Genomic DNA, 15,703 nt, shown 5'->3' with positions numbered 1-15,703 from the left:
CTCTGAGATATCCTCTCTGTTTCTCTGTTTCTCCTCTTCTCTTTTTAAATTGGCTTGTTGCTAATTACCTCTGCTGATAGATTTTTTGTTTTTTATTTATTTTTTATTTTTACTGCAAAGCCCGCTGTCTCTTAAGCACCACATTAACAGTCACCATTTAATGAGCCTCTTCAATCCAAACAGTTTCTCCAGCAACTGAAAAAAACCTAGAACTTCTCTTCGGGGTCTGTTGATTCTTTGTGGTGAAATGCTGGTCTGAAGTGTCTGGAGGTTAGTGTTATTTATTAGATATAGTACTAAGGGAACCACTTGGAAGAGGCAGACGGCTTAATCCGGTGAACCCCAAAAATACCAAAGTCACGACAAGAAATTCGATGCTACTTGTCCAATATCGGAACCAATGTTTGTTTTCCTTGGAGATTTTGTGACGTTCCACGCGGTAGAAAGTTCCAGCGAGTTGAAAAGTGATTCTGCAAGGTATGAGACTCCTCGTATTTTCAGTCGTCAAGCGCTGTGTGCTCTCTACTGCGAGCGTACTACTAAGTACGGCAAGTTCGTATGTGAGCGTGTTTAGTATGACTGAAGCTACAGTGTGCATCCATACTACGGGGAAAAGTACCAGGATCACACTACAACATCTTGTAAAACACTTCGCGCAAGCGTATCCCACAATGCATTGAGAGGACAAGGCGTAGCTGTTTCTCTGTGGGCAGTACACCATTTCGGCCACAAGGAGCATAAAGCGACTGGGACAGGTTAGAAAATTATATAAAATCCCCAAATTTTCTGAGCACCCACATTGAATTGAACAGCGTGCCTGGTTGTGGTCGCATGTGGGTCTGGAGGGAGTGTTGGGAGAAGCGGACGGTAGTTGAAATCTAGGAAATCAAGAAGTGGATAGAGCTGCTTTTTGGCACCGGAGAGAGGGGTGGGGGGTGGGGATCCCAGCAGTGTCTGGGACATCACAGCGGGGGGTGCAAACCCACCCACGCACACTCTGTGTGCGTGCGTGCGTGCGTGCGTGCGTGCGTGCGTGCGTGCGTGCGTGCGTGCGTGCGTGCGTGCGCTTTGTTTCATTCTGTCCAAATTCTCGGCAGAATTGCCTACTCAATGTACGCAGTAAAAAGTGCGCTGTGGCTCTCACAATTTTGTTGTAATAGTAGTTGGAAGGAGCTCGGAATGAAAATTCAAACCAATTTCCGTAATATTATAAAAGATGAAAAAAAAAAAAAAAAATGGAGTTAGTGTAGTATTTTAGCTGGCACTTTTTTTTATGAAACAGCCATGTGTCAGTGTTTAGAAACAGCCGCAGCCAGCTGTTTCCATTGTTGGTGGCGGGGTCCGCCTTTCCCAGCAAGAATGCACTCATCAGGCAATTTGATAAACCAGTCTAGCTCGTTGTGGTCAGTAACCTGCAAAGATGAGTGTAATTAAAAAAAGAATGAGAAGTAAGGACGCACCGACTGTAAAATTGTAGTCCGATACCGATATTCAAACTAACAATTTGGGCGATGGCGATTGCCGATGTTTTCCGAGTTCCCCTGAATGCAGCATCACGTACAGTTTTCCGAGCTCCTTCTTGGAACAGCTGCAAGGAGCCCTGTCTTCGAAAATCTATTGCGGATGGTGTCGTTCTCAGGGACGGATAAAAAAAAATGCTATAGTGGGTCGCCAAATATACTTTGACGGCCATTTAATGACCTGGGCGGTGGCCGGCCCGAGTGAAGTCCATGAGTTGGGGAAACACTGGATAAACATTGGCCACTGCCATCGGTCAGTGTCATCTCATTTACCGATAGGCCGGTGGCAGTCAACAAGGCAAATATATAAATCGGTGCATCCCTAAAAAAAAAAAGTATTAATTATTTATTATTGTATTAATGATCTATCTACATTATCTATGAAATAAGTAAGTAAATTAATTTCAATTAGATATTTACTTATTTAGTTGATTCATTGTTTCATTGTTTATAATTTGAGTAAGTTAAATGGTAAATTCTCTAGTAGTGGAATTCCCCAACGGTTTGTTATGCACATGTAGATGTCGTCTCTGAGCGCTCTCATGTTTTGTTTTTTTTCTCCTTCTCGTTTCCTGCCACAGATGAACGACTGGTGTGTGAGCGCACGCTGAAGTACTTCCTGGGCATCGCAGGGAGGAAGTGGGTGGTGAGCTTCCAGTGTGAGTCCATTAAGAGAAGTTTGTCCATCGACGCGGTTTGAAACCCGTCCTCCTCCCAATCTTTCCCAAACACCACGCGTGTGGAACCGCCGCTTGGCCGCCAGAAAAATGGTGGAAAAATGCCGTCTTTAGTGTTTGGATGAGTATGAATGCCGACTACTTTGACGAACCCTTGGTGTATGTTGTTTTTCGTTGCCCTCCTGCATGGAGCTCAAGCATTCGAACGCCACCGGCAACCCCCGCCCCGCCCTGGGGATTTTCAACGGGTGGGTCCTGATCCCAATCCCTTTGAGTAAGGCACTAACCGGGAGGCCATCATGCGCTGGTCCCTATAACTGGTGATACACACCCACGGTGTACGTGACGCTCTCGTGCTCGGTGCCACTTGTGGTTTTTGTCGGGACTCAACGACTTAACGACAAATCTGGATCCTGAGGCTCAACCGGTGGAGAACAACACCCCACCCCCCGTGTTCTAAATGCTCTTAAAACAGTGTGGTGGTGATGGAGTTGTTGCATAACCCCGCAGCGGTCGACCCGCCGACAATAATATTCTGCTTTCTGTTCCCCTCCCGTCCCCCACCCCCGCAGGGATATCTGAGTGTCTGAAACAAGGGAAACTCTTAGACGAGGTACGTCGTCCCGGGTGCCGACCGATACCTCGCATTAAGGCCGCGTGACGACTCTCATGCATTATTTGTTTGGAATTTTTTAAATCTCAGCGTTTGCCGTTGGTAGGTAATTGGGGATGAATCTTTTGTAGCTTTTGTAGGCATGTTTCACATATTACGGCTGTTTCACCTGCTGTTAAGTCGTGGTTTCATTGTTCAACGGATCCTGCTCAACCTAGCGGTATTTGCAGATAAAGCCTAGATTTGCGATGTCGCTGTGAGAGATACTGTACATTTGATTTTCCTTCAAGCGTAAACATACGTTGTATTCTTTGTTGCCTTTAATGAAAAACAATAAACGTTTCTTTCACAACATGAATCAAGTCGGTGCTATTAGAGCTATAGTTGTAGCTCAGTAACAGGAAGCAATAAAGCCAGATATAACATCTTCTGGGATATTACATATATTTTTTTACTGGTTAATTCAGCTTTTTATGTGATTTATTATTATTATCCCCCCCCCCCCCAACAGAGTCCGTTCGAGGTGCAGGGAGACGTGGTGAATGGACCGAACCACCAGGGTCCCACCAGGGCTCGGACCACAGAGGATCAGAACGTGAGTCTCGGAATAATAAATACTGGACTTTTCATTATTAAGGGGTTCCCAAACCGAGGTCCGCGGCCGCCCAGGAGTCCTGGGTTAAGGAGCAGGAATCGCATGGGTTCCGCAGGGTGTATATACATTTTCACTTGCACTTTTTGTCGGCAGCATATCAGGTAAATGTGAAACTACGCAAGAAATATAGATCATAAATATTTATTAATGGACACCAGATCACATTTTCCAGTCACTACCACCCCCCTACTAAACTGTTCAGACATTGCGTCGTGTTGCTTTTCAACATGGAAGAAAAGTAGAAAATTTTCCAACTTATTGGAGATGATAGGCAGTCATGCGCTGAAAGAAAATGAGGCATTTGAAGTTTTGCTACGAATTCAAGAGGTAAATGTTATGGATTACAGCAATTAGTATTTGCTCATTATTGCGTATAGTATATCTTGACGAGAACCACAACAAGAATAAAAAATGACCATAATTCCGCAGACTCTCAGAAAAGCTTCTTAATCTTGACTTGTACCGCTAAAATCGAAATGAATAGCTATAATTTAGAAAGCGATTATGGCTTTGTGCCGATAATCTAAATGAGTTATTGTGTTTCTGAGCCGGGTTAATGCTCTGTCGCATCAGGACTTCTTGAAGGATGCGAGACAACACAGAAGGTAAAAGAGCCCCCGAGCGAAGGGAACAGAGGTTAAACCGGAGGGGCAAAAACTGGCTGAGGTTGAGGGAGGGTAGAGGGGGGTCCAGGTGCATCCCCGAGAGACGGCTCCTCGGCCTCACCCCGAAGGTGGGAAGCGTTTCCGCCGCCCCGGTTGCAGATTCCAGCGCTTGAGTTATGGGGTGTGAGGTGAGTCGTCCAAGGGGGAAGGAGCCACCTCAGAGTCCTCCTACAGGAGCCCGGAAGTGGGGGATGACATGTTCATCAGTTGACTGGTCAACACGGCGCTGGGACTGAGAGAGCGGAAGAAGGATATTTTACCAGGGGAAAAAGGCGTCGAACGAGGGAGGGCTTTTATTTTTCCAGCCGTTGGACGCAACGACAGAAATAACTATCACGGTAGCTTCTGACCGACCGCGTAAAGGAGCCGCTGTCCAGTCGACCGTGCGAACCTTGCGACAGTTTTGTCTGCTCATCTCGTATGGGTCCGACTTCCACTTGTCCTTTTCTGGAGTTTTAGTGTTTCAGTCAGATAGAAAAAAAAAAAAAAAAAAGTTGTCTTATATATTTGGTGACTGTTTGCCAGGTCTGGTGCATCCGGAATGCCCTATTTGACCTAATTTCTCGGGAATGGTGTCTTACTCGGGAATGGTGTCTTTCTCGGTCTGGCTGGGGGCGAGACCCCCAGGGAGCAGCCTGGTGTCAGTGTTTAGAAGCCGCAAACAGATTCATCTTGAGCACTGAACTAAAGTTGGAGCAGACGCAGCCTTTCCATAGAAAACCCGCGATGTCGGTCGAAGTCAGGTTTCGACTGTAAATGGCTGCTCGCACGGTAAAATTGACGCTGGGGGATACATTTACTGCCACTAATGTGCATGCCTGGAGCTGCTTTCCGTGAAACAGGTAATTCCTGTGTTTTTAAGACATTTTTATTCCATTTAGCTTTAAATTAGCATCCTATCGGCGTCTACTCCGTTGATGGCATATTAATACACACCATCACATTTTGTATTGATTTTCTTTACAGTCGTTTTCAATTCACTGGACCAATGACATAGAAGAGGAAGATGCATGGGAGCATTTCTGTATTTACTACATTTTTTTATGTTGTTGGTCAGAAGTAAGGAAATTGACATTTGGACAGCAGTTGCTATAAACAGTATATATTACACATCTGCACTTGCATTCACATTTGTATCAATCACTGTAGTATACAGTTTTTTGTTTTTGTTAAACGTTTATTTTATGTTTTTAAAGACATGATTGCGGTAAGCTTTACTATGGTTGGTTTACTCTGTTTTATTTCAGATTTGTCGTTGATTGTCAATGAGACATATCAATCATGACTGTCGCCTGACACGTGCGGAGGCAAATCCCGTTTGTTTCAGCGAGACCAGCACTTTACGCGGCCCCGCTCTCGGGGGATTTTTTTCATCACTTTTGTTCTTTTATTTTTTTATTTTGTATTTTTTTTGCAAACGCACAACATTTCCCCGACAGCACACATGTCCCTCTCCCACTCTCCAATCCACTCCACTATTGAATGTGCTTTTGAACCAAAAAAAAAAAAGTCCCTCTGCTGGATCTGCCTTGGAAGGAATCGGCAAATTCTCTGTTGGGCTGTGTTGTTGTAAGGCCAGAGTGTGAATCGTTCTCTTGCCAGTGAGGGGAAAAAATATTGGCATGTTGGTCACACTGCTGTCTTAAGAGTCACCACTAATTCAATTTGGCTGTAATTTTCAGGCCTACTTGCGGTTAGGTGTGTGTGCGTGTGCGTGTGCGTGTGCGTGTGCGTGTGCGTGTGCGTGCGCGGGGCGTTGGGGGGCTTATCACGGCGGCAGGGCTTTGATTGAGTCAGACAGATTGTCCTGTTCACTTTCTGTCACCTCCAAGTGACAGACGCTTACAGATAAAGCAGCCTCGCTGGGGAGTTTGTCACACGAATGTTGATGCCTCGGAAGGTGCGGGAGAGCGCGGCAGAGCCTGCACTAATACCACCTGAAGGACATTAGTTGTTGTCTAAATTAAAAATCTCAGAATGGGAGAAGCTCTCTCGTTCAGACCGACCAGAGCACCTTCGGGCTAACGATCATTATGGGTAGCCACGGAGCTGTGAGAAATTTGCACTTCTTGCTCTGGCTGCTCAGACATTTATCTTCCGAGCGCCCTCACCCAGCCGTGGATATTAGCTTGTGATGCAAGCGTTTGGAGCCATTCACCTGTTTCATCATCATCAGCAGATTCTTAGGCTCCTTAATCGATCCTGCCACGAGGAATGTCCGGTGTGTGTGCGGTCTTGTAGCTTCGCAGTTTCACTTTTCCCCAGCCTTTTCCCAACAAAGTGCCACAATAAGAGCAATGGCCTAATAAGAGTTCCGATGTTCAGACCACAGCGGGGTTAAAATATATTGCTTGGGCTGCCTTGTGTAGTATCATGGCACCGCTGTTGCAGTCGCGACCCCCTCCTCTGAGCCTAAATAAATAAAAAATTGGAACACAGCCACTTGCAACTAGACTGCTTATGTGCTAAAAATGGAAAAACCCGTTTTTCACATCATATATGAGTCCCACTATTGTTGCATCAAGGTGCACTAGGTGATTACTTTGACGTGATTGCTTGACATTTTGCAGAAGTATTTAAATAATCATGGCCATTGGTTAAGTCTTTGCATCTATTTCTTTCCCCCTAGCTCCTCATGAAGGGCTACAAGATCTGCTTCCAAGGATCCTTCACAAACATGACAACAGGTAATTCACTATGTACATCTCAAAGGTAGTCAGGAATTGAGTTGTATCGTTGTATCGCATCGTTCAGGGGGACAGTAGAAGCTGGGAGTGTGTAGATTAATGCTGAACTGCTAACAAAGCCAGCTTTTAACACTGTGCTGTGGGTAAATACACCTGAATAAACTTGTTTTAGTTGTTTGTTTCCTACCATTTGCATATTATTATGCAACATGTGGCTAGATTTGGCCCTTTGAGTAGGATAAATTGGCAATAAACAAAACAAAAAGTGGCTAAATGTTGCCTTGTCAACCTAGAGCAATTTGCTTGCTTAATTTCTGTCAAACTAGTGTCATTTCTCTTGAATAGTCTGGCATATTAATTAATTAAATATAAATTGGTAAGTGAGCAAAGTGAAAAAATCTTTCTTGTTCATAGTTAGATTAGTGGGAGATATACCCGATGGTAATTAAAACAAAATAAACCAGATGGTTGTGCAGAAGCAGCACAGCAGTACAGAACAGTGCAACAGAGTAATATAAATAATACAGGTGTGAGATAAAAAAAATGTCGGTGTTTGTGCATGTACCTTTTCATTGTTTCATTGATTGTTTTTGATTGTGTCGCCACGATGGTTCAACAAACAAAAGCGTGAATGACTTAGAGATCTGGCCTCCAACAGAGTTGAGCTGAACAGCCCTGACCTAGAGACTCTTACCACACGTTATACATTGTATTTCTTGCAATGGGATGTGAAGGCAAACCCATTGAGCCCACATGCCCCCGAGTGCTGCTGAGGGCTGGTTTCCATTCTCGGCCGCTGCAAACGTGCGAGGAGGAAGGACGCTGCCAGGGCATCGCCGCCTCGCTGCAGCCAGGCGGGAAGCCGGCGTGATGAAGCAGAGTGGAATAATAACAGCCAATGATGGGAGATGCAAGCAGATGCCTCGCCGAGGGTGGTCTCCCTCCTCGGGGCTGGGCCTGCGCAAGGTTAGCTACGAAGACGAGGGAAGAGGGTTTCTTTTTTTTTCTTTTTTCTTTTTTTTTTTTTTAACTCCGATCATCATTATTGCACGGCGTGGGACTTGTGCCGGGTCTTTAATCATGTTGTAGAGATGCATAGGCATGATTAAGAGTTAGAAAGTGGCGCCTGAAATGAAGATGGTTCCCGAGCCCTCTGGAAAACCAGTCATGGAATATGACGAAGGACAATGGAATCGGTATTCAATGTGCAGCGATATTCTTTTTGTGCAACAGTATTCATTTTAGAATTCATATTTATATAATGCCATAATACTACTAGACTAGGGTTCTCTGGGAACCCTCTTCTAGGTTGAGCAGAAGGTTGAACTTTCTGAAGTCAGAAATGTGGGAGGTGCCCGGTATAGTGTAGGAAGGTGTGCGTTGTCCTGCAGGTCCTCTGGTGCAACAAAGCATAAGAGACGGGAGAATCATGGGGGAAATGAGTGGAAAGACCTCCCTGTGTGAATGGAGGGGGTCTTTTTAATATGAATACACGTGCAAGTCATATAATATGTCCTGGAAAGAGAGTGGTACTGGCAACCCTGCTCAACTCAATCAGGCGGCAGCCACAGACCGTTTCAATACCAAGTTCTTGAAGGGCTGACTTTAGTTCTTGGAAGGACAAACTTATGTGGGTTTATTTTTTTATTTTTTATTTTTTTTGTTTTTTTCTGCTATAGCAGAGAAAGCTTTGATATTTGGGTCAACCCATTCATCCCAGATATTTTGGACGGTGCGAGAATACATCCAGCGGTACCTGGACTGCGGGAAAATAGGAAGTGTTATTAAATGCCGCAGTTCTTGGGGTTCGTCCCCGAAGCCTTTCATCTGCCCCTCACCTCGTCTGGAGCCCTGGACGTCATTCAGTCAGAACGGCATTTGGTCTCTGCGAGTTAACACGGCATGGGAGCACCTGCAGCAGTCAAATATGACAGGAAGGACTTAACGCCTCTTTCATGGACGCTTCAAACGGTACAAGAGGAATTGCAGTGGGAGTGGCGGTGCAAAAAAAACAAAAAGAATCCACCCCCCGTCGGTCCAACCTTTTCAATGCTGTGTTTTCTCCGCCATATTGTCTGCTCTTTAATGAATTGTGGTATCCTGCTGGACCCTGATAGATATGACCTGCTCTGCTTTCAGGTGGCTGCAAAACAAAACAAAGCAAAGTAGTCAAAGTAGTTCAGAGGTTTTGATTGACACCTGGAATGGCTTTGGAAATGGTGAACAATGGTGTGTGTGTGTGTGTGTGTGTGTGTGTGTGTGTCTGTGTGTGTGTGTGTGTGTGTGTGTGTGTGTGTGTGTGTGTGTGTGTGTGTGTGTGTGGCCTCGGTGTTGCCTATAACCAGTGGAGTTTAAATGTTGGATTTGAATATAAATGTGGTACATTCACTTTGCGTCACTTTGTACTTTTACTTAAATAAAAAAATGTGAGTACTTCTGCCACCAATGGCGACAGACAGACAAGGAGGAAGACGTAGTTAGATAGATGAATGATGAGTGAATGAGAGAGACTGTGTGTGTGTGTGTGTGTGTGTGTGTGTGTGTGTGTGTGTGTGTGTGTGTGTGTGTGTGTGTGTGTGTGTGTGTGTGTGTGTGTGTGTGTGTGTGTGTGTGTGTGTGTGTGTGTGTGTGTGTGTGTGAGATATTCATGGTTCATGGATTAGTTGGTGCACTATCTTTGCGTCCCACGGTTATGGCCGCGGAGCCGTGTTTGCTGTTCATGGACGGGAGTTTCTCCGCTTTCACGGCTTGTCAGTGAACAGGTTGGCACTTCTCTCCAGGAAATGATGTGCGTGCGGTGATAAATGTGCTTTGAAATTTTGCTGGCGTCCACAGCAGTTTGAACGCGGGGGTCTAATGATGGTTAATCGCTTCCCGCCTGGAGGGAGGGAGAGGGAGAGGGAGAGGGAGAGAGATCGAGATCCCCAAAGCACGCCCCGTGCGTCCCTCACCTCCCTGATGGAGTGCACGGATGAATGGGCTGCCAGGCCACGAGTGGGGCTCTCAGGGGCCCCTCTTCTCCGGCCTTATCCTCTTCCTTACCGGGGCTCTTAACGTGGTCCAGTGGTATACTCAGGCCGCCCGCTTGATCGATGAAGCTTTGCTAATGGGTCAGCGTCGGCTGGCAAAGCGTGAGCACTTTCAAGGCTTCCCTTTCACATGCTACAAACACAAGGATGGAGCCCGCTCTCTCCGTCCCTCCCAACAGGATTATTTCATGCATTATTTAACCCGCTAAGTATGCTCTACAAGAGAGTTGTTGTAAGACCCTGCCACTGACATATATCGTGTGATATCCGGATATCTGAAGGGCAAAAAACAACCGCTGCAAATAAAAAAAACAAAAAAAACAATCTATTTTTTAGTGGTGTGTATACCTGGTGGTTGACCACAACACAGTGCAACACTCATGATATACATAAATACTGTAAATTCATACTTTAAATCTGAGACAGAGCACTATATCAGTTTTTAATGGGATGTGTGTATATAGTGTATTATCTAAATGGGAAAGGCTAAAGACGGCAGCACCAGCAGTGGAAACACGGTGTCAGCAAAATGGCTAGTCGGCACATTCCTGGTTCTCATTATGCTCTCTGGTTGACGCTTGTCTTGAATGCTGTAATTTGATTGATTTATTGATTTATTGATTTATTTACTTTTGATGAAGTGCAGGATGGTGCATGCATAGAAGCAGTTAAGATGGAAAGAACAATGTCCTCTCAGTGTCCTTTGTCCATTCAGCGTCCTGTGTTATTTAAGTCACGAGTGGCTTTGCTTGAGCCTGAGTAGCAGTACTTCATTGTCCAATGATTTATCAAATGCACACATCTCTGAACTTTCCCGTGTAAAGCCCTTTTCAGTGCACCCAGCAAGCCGCCCACCCTTCCTCCCTGCTGCTCTTCTCCTCCGCACGATGGCAATTTGAGTTGATGGAGATACACTTTGTCGTTTTCCAGATGGTGTCCACTCTTCTTTTTTTCCCCCGTCGAGTCCTCTCAAGCCAAATGCAATTTGTCCTAAAGCAGTTTGTTGTGCACATTGAGTTGTTGGGTTTTTTATTCTATTATTTTGATTTTTTTGATATAACGTCAGAAAGAATTCTGTTTTTAAAAGGAATAGAGGCTGAAAGTCTCTCTCTCTTCAACCGCAATCAATCAGTCAAGGCCATTTACACGTTAAAGGGGATTATTTGTCAAAGTGGGGAAATCGCAACAGGCTCTGGTCAGCTGTTGTGGTGCTTTTATTTCATTTGCTTCATCTCTGTGTGTTATTTATCTAGATCAGCTGGAGTGGATGGCCGAGCTCTGTGGCGCCTCTGCAGTGAAAGACCCACTTCTCTTCCACAGTAAATCAGTGAGTGCATCTGTTCTCGGACCCCGAAAGAAACCAGAGTAGCTGCTACAACCTCGACTTGTGATTTGGAGGCTTGTGGGAGGTGATCTTTGTTGGGGCGCCTTAGTTTTTATATCTGTTTATAGGTACGTCCTTAACTTAAATTGTATCCAAAATGATCTTGGCATATGTACAGGCGGCGGTGAGTTTTGTACAATATGCAACGGCAGCAAATCAGGAGAATTACTTTGAACAGGAACGAGTGAGTTACTCGCAAATTATGCTCAAGTTATGTATGGTTACTTTAAAAAATGGTAACTATTGGTCACTACTCCTAAAATATTAAATATGTAAAAAACATGTCTTCAGTCATGTGTATGTAAAAGTAGTTCTCCAAAACAAAACTTGAGTGTAAAAGTATTAACTTAGTTAGTATTTACTTCTGTTGCCTACAGCAGGGGGCGCATATGTTTTATTTTACTACTTTATGCACCGCTCAAGTAGAAGCAGGACAATTGTACACAACTACAAGTTAAATTTACTGATGTAAGAGATACTTCGTTAAAATGCAAAATATTCTTCACAGAAAACTATTGGGTGTAATTTTTAGAATATGAGTTGCTTTTTAACTGTTGATGTGCAATGCGTGATCAATAGAAGTGGTCAATTGAAAGCGGAGATCCATGTAGAAAACACATTTCAACTTCTTTTCAGCAAAGCAGAGATTTCTTTAAATAATATTAATGGATCTATCAACCAAGGCGGTTATTTTTTAAATAAACCAAAATATAGATAAAGCAGGTTACTAAAATGTCTTATAAAGGCCAAATGGAAAATGATGGGGACCATGTGACAAAAAAAGAAATTCAAACTAAAGGTTTGGTCAAAATTCAAGTTGCACTCGGTAGCCATTGGTCGTTGTGAAAGGTGTGAAGTACATGATATAGTGTAACGTATTTTCTTAAAAAAAAAATAAAAAATACTTAATTATAGCAAAGTAAGTAGGTGTAATTCATCACATCGGCCCCTGTTTGTGATGCACTGACGGAACTCTTTCCCCCTTAGTATGTATGTATGTATGTATGTATGTAAAAAAAAAAAAAAAAAGTTAAATGTTAAGCTGTGAAATACAATTGCTTTCATACTGTGACTAATTGGACATATCATCAGTCACTTCAGACAAAATCGTCTTATCAACGACATCATGTTATGCAGTGTGTAATCTTTAAAATGTTTGGATTCATTTCCACCGTCTGTTCCCGTAGACGTCCCGGCAGCTGGTCGTCGTGCAGCCCGGAGCGCTCACGTGCAGCGGTGAGTCTCCTCTCATAGTAGCAGCACAACCGCACTCTCACCAAATAATACACGCTCACCGACTTGTAGTCCTTCTCTCTCACTTACATATAACAAGTTGTGTGCGAGCGCACATACACACACACACACACACACACACACACACTCTTACACACTGTCACACACACCCCATGCTTTAGCACAGGCTGACAGCAGCAGGGGTACTGGTTGCATAATCTGTGCACCGCTTTGCCTGGAGGGTTCACGTCTGACGGAGGAATAGACCGTGTGTGTGTGTGTGTGTGTGTGTGTGTGTGTGTGTGTGTGTGTGTGTGTGTGTGTGCGTGTGCGTGCGCGTGCGTGGGTGTTTCTGTGTGGGTTGATTTGAGCAAACACTGTACTTGTGATGACCAGTGTGAGATGTCGGTGCTCTCAATAGGCACCGACGGCGTCTAATTAGTCTTCAACAGTGACAAATCCTTCACCGAGGGTACAGTTTTTAACTTTTTTGTGGATTTAAGTGGTTGTGCGTGTGTGTGGTGTCGTCCCTCAGGAAAGGTCTGCCAAAGGTGCTGACAAATCTTACCGCAATCGTAGCCGAAGCACGGAGCCTCTGGTGATGGACCGGGGCGTCCTGCAAGGTCCTTTCGAAGTCGTAAAGTGTTAAATTGAAGTCTCTGATTCCTGCAGCCATCCTGTAGGGATGAGTTTAGAGAACATGCACCATTGATTGACTGATTATATGTGCTGTTTTTTAACACTTTTAAAATGACTGACTAGAATCATTATGGCTGGCTTAAGTTCATATTATTGGATGGACTAAATAAATAACTTGGAAAATCTTTTTTTTAATTTATTTTTAGCAAAGTTGGGACTTGTGCAGCATTTGTGGCTAGTTTGAAATAGTGATAAAGAACGTGTGTCTTTAGAGAGAGAGAGAGAGAGAGAGATCCAAGAGAAGACGTCAAGCAGGAGAGAGAGAGAGAGAGAGAGAGAGAGAGACGGGTTATGGCAATGCCTGACACACAAAACTGAGCAGGTTGACAGTTTGGAAAAGGGGGGAAGAGCGAGTGCCACCGGCTCCCTCCCCCCTCGGGCTCCCCTGCCTCCCTAATTTGCGCTGCTGTATATTTAATGTGCCCTTTCTCTGCCACCTCCTCGGGCTCTTCTAGCCCAGGTCACCGGTTTGGCTGCCACCGCTCACCCTCACCCTCCCTTGGCTTTGAACCGCCGATTACTTCCTCTCTCTGTGACCGTGGATTTCTCTCTCTCTCTCTCCCCCTCTCCCTCGTCCTCTGGGAAATGGAAATGTATGCGGCACGCTGTTAAAATAGATGCTAAAACAGACAGTTTTCACATGGGAAGCTTGTCACTTGACGGCGCGGGTCAGAGATCCACTCACATCTAAATATTAAGTTTCATAAATTTTTGTTTTATTATTTTACTCCAGACAGCCCAAACGGATTTAATATGAAATATAATGCAGATTTAAAGGCCCGATCACTCACATTTTTGGGACAAGTGGGAACAAACTGTGACAGCCACGGGAAGACGCAGAAGCTGCACCAACGTTGCCAGACGCGATGCTCCTCCGCAAGGCCTCCTTGATACTTGATACTTATCGTATCACTGTCTTTTGGGAGTGTACATTTGTCACCATCAGTCATCGCTGGTCTTCAAGACGGACGAGGATCAGCAGAATTAGATGTCGGGTATTATTTTAATGAATTTAACGGTCGTTTCTATGGTGCAATGCAAAACTCTTGTTAAATCTCTTGCATTCTGTCGAAATTGACATCGCAAATTAAAATTTCATGGTATTCAAAGATGAGGGCGGTGGAGTCCAGGCAGCTTGTATTCCCGTACAACGCACACAATAATAAACACAGTAAAAGCTGTGAGACGGGTTTCATCTGGTTATGAAGGGGACATTTGAGGGGTCATCGAGGCTGTTGTCATTTCAGCCTCTTTTCCCCGTCTCTGCACGCCGACTATTTCCTGTCGACGTGACGTGACGTGACGGAGGACCGCATGGTGAACGCGAAACCCCAAAGTGTCCGGAACAAAGAATCTCTGTTCTCTGGATGAAAGAACGTTCAAGGAAGAAATTGCTTTGAGCGGAATCCGCTCCATTCCTACGATGGAGGGTTCTGGTATGGATTCGGATTCCGATTCCAAAGTGACGTACTCCTTACGGCCAGTTAAACGTTCGTAGGATTGTCCAGTTTAGTATGCGAGTAGAAAGAGCGGCAGCTTCTCGGACGTCCAGCAGTGGTCGTACGGCCGCGTCGGTTTCCTTCTTGGCACTGCAGAGAAACTTTTACCAGTGTCTTGCCCTCACCATGCGTTCTATGCGCTGGCCGTGTCTCACCAGATTGTAGTGCGCCGTCCCGGTACTTTCCGAATGCTATGGTGTCGGACAGCCTCGGCTCGTTCACATACGGGTTTGCGTGCTAATGAGTATGTTTGTGTGCCGCCTCAGACGCAGCTGTCACTGTCGACAAAGCTCAGTCCGTCCGGCTCGCCCGCCGGACACTGACTCATTTCCTGTCGAAGTACCGAGACGGAGGACTCCGTTGTGAAACCCGCCACCGGGGACACAAAGAAGCCCTGTTCTTTCGGATAAAAGAATGTCGGAGAAATAGTCTTTTTAAACTTGAATCTATGTCGGACTTGCGTCGACAAGACGGAGGGGTTCTAAGTCACCGAGCCAAAGTGTTTTCGAAACGGATCCCGACTCGGCGTTCTCCGACCGGGTTTCGGTAGGCCGCGCTCCCCCTAATGGTCGAAACTGACCGGCTGTAACATTAAAGACGTTGTCTCCGCAGACCTCCACGGGAGAGCCACGGCGGTGACGCGGGCGTGGCTGCTGGACTCTGTGGCGACCTACACCCTCCAGAACCACCAGGACTACGCACCCTGAGCCGGGGGAACTCTGTTCACGGTCGCATGTTTTACGATCCCTCCCACGTCTCAGTCACTCTTTCTAAAGTCAAACAACTGGTCTGAGCTTTCTGAAGGAATCCGCTCTGATTGTTCCACTTTGTTGTAGTTGATGTGGAAATCGATGTAATAATCTTAACTTGATGTCCTAAATTATCTATTTTGATTGTCATTCACGCACTTCACCCGTGTTGTGTTTCATGTGTTTTTGTATTTCTGCTTGGAGTTTGGTTCCCTCAATAAAAAAACACAATCATTCAATACACTATCCAGTGCTGTTGTGCCTTTTCAATTATTTGGAGAAATTAAATTATA

The 15,703-nt window shown here is 45.1% G+C and overlaps 1 protein-coding gene across 1 annotated transcript in view; it reads left to right on the top strand.

Annotated features, from left to right (window-relative positions):
- Positions 1-15,440, top strand: part of LOC307245638 (uncharacterized protein) — a gene marked incomplete at its 5' end in the record, with an annotated part of 29,018 nt that extends 13,578 nt beyond the window's left edge. Inside the window, 7 exons of the mRNA XM_080021284.1 lie at positions 2,102-2,179; positions 2,770-2,810; positions 3,322-3,405; positions 6,760-6,817; positions 11,100-11,173; positions 12,418-12,466; positions 15,274-15,440. Of these exons, the coding sequence (XP_079877410.1) occupies positions 2,102-2,179; positions 2,770-2,810; positions 3,322-3,405; positions 6,760-6,817; positions 11,100-11,173; positions 12,418-12,466; positions 15,274-15,368 (479 nt within the window). The 3' untranslated portion in view covers positions 15,369-15,440. The remainder of the gene's footprint in view (positions 1-2,101; positions 2,180-2,769; positions 2,811-3,321; positions 3,406-6,759; positions 6,818-11,099; positions 11,174-12,417; positions 12,467-15,273) is intronic.
- Between the last annotated feature and the right edge of the window lie 263 nt (positions 15,441-15,703).

The sequence above is a fragment of the Zeus faber genome (genome assembly GCF_960531495.2).
Source record: "Zeus faber genome assembly, chromosome: 20".
Classification (NCBI taxonomy): Eukaryota; Metazoa; Chordata; class Actinopteri; order Zeiformes; family Zeidae; genus Zeus; species Zeus faber.
This window is presented reverse-complemented; position numbering and strand designations above follow the sequence as displayed.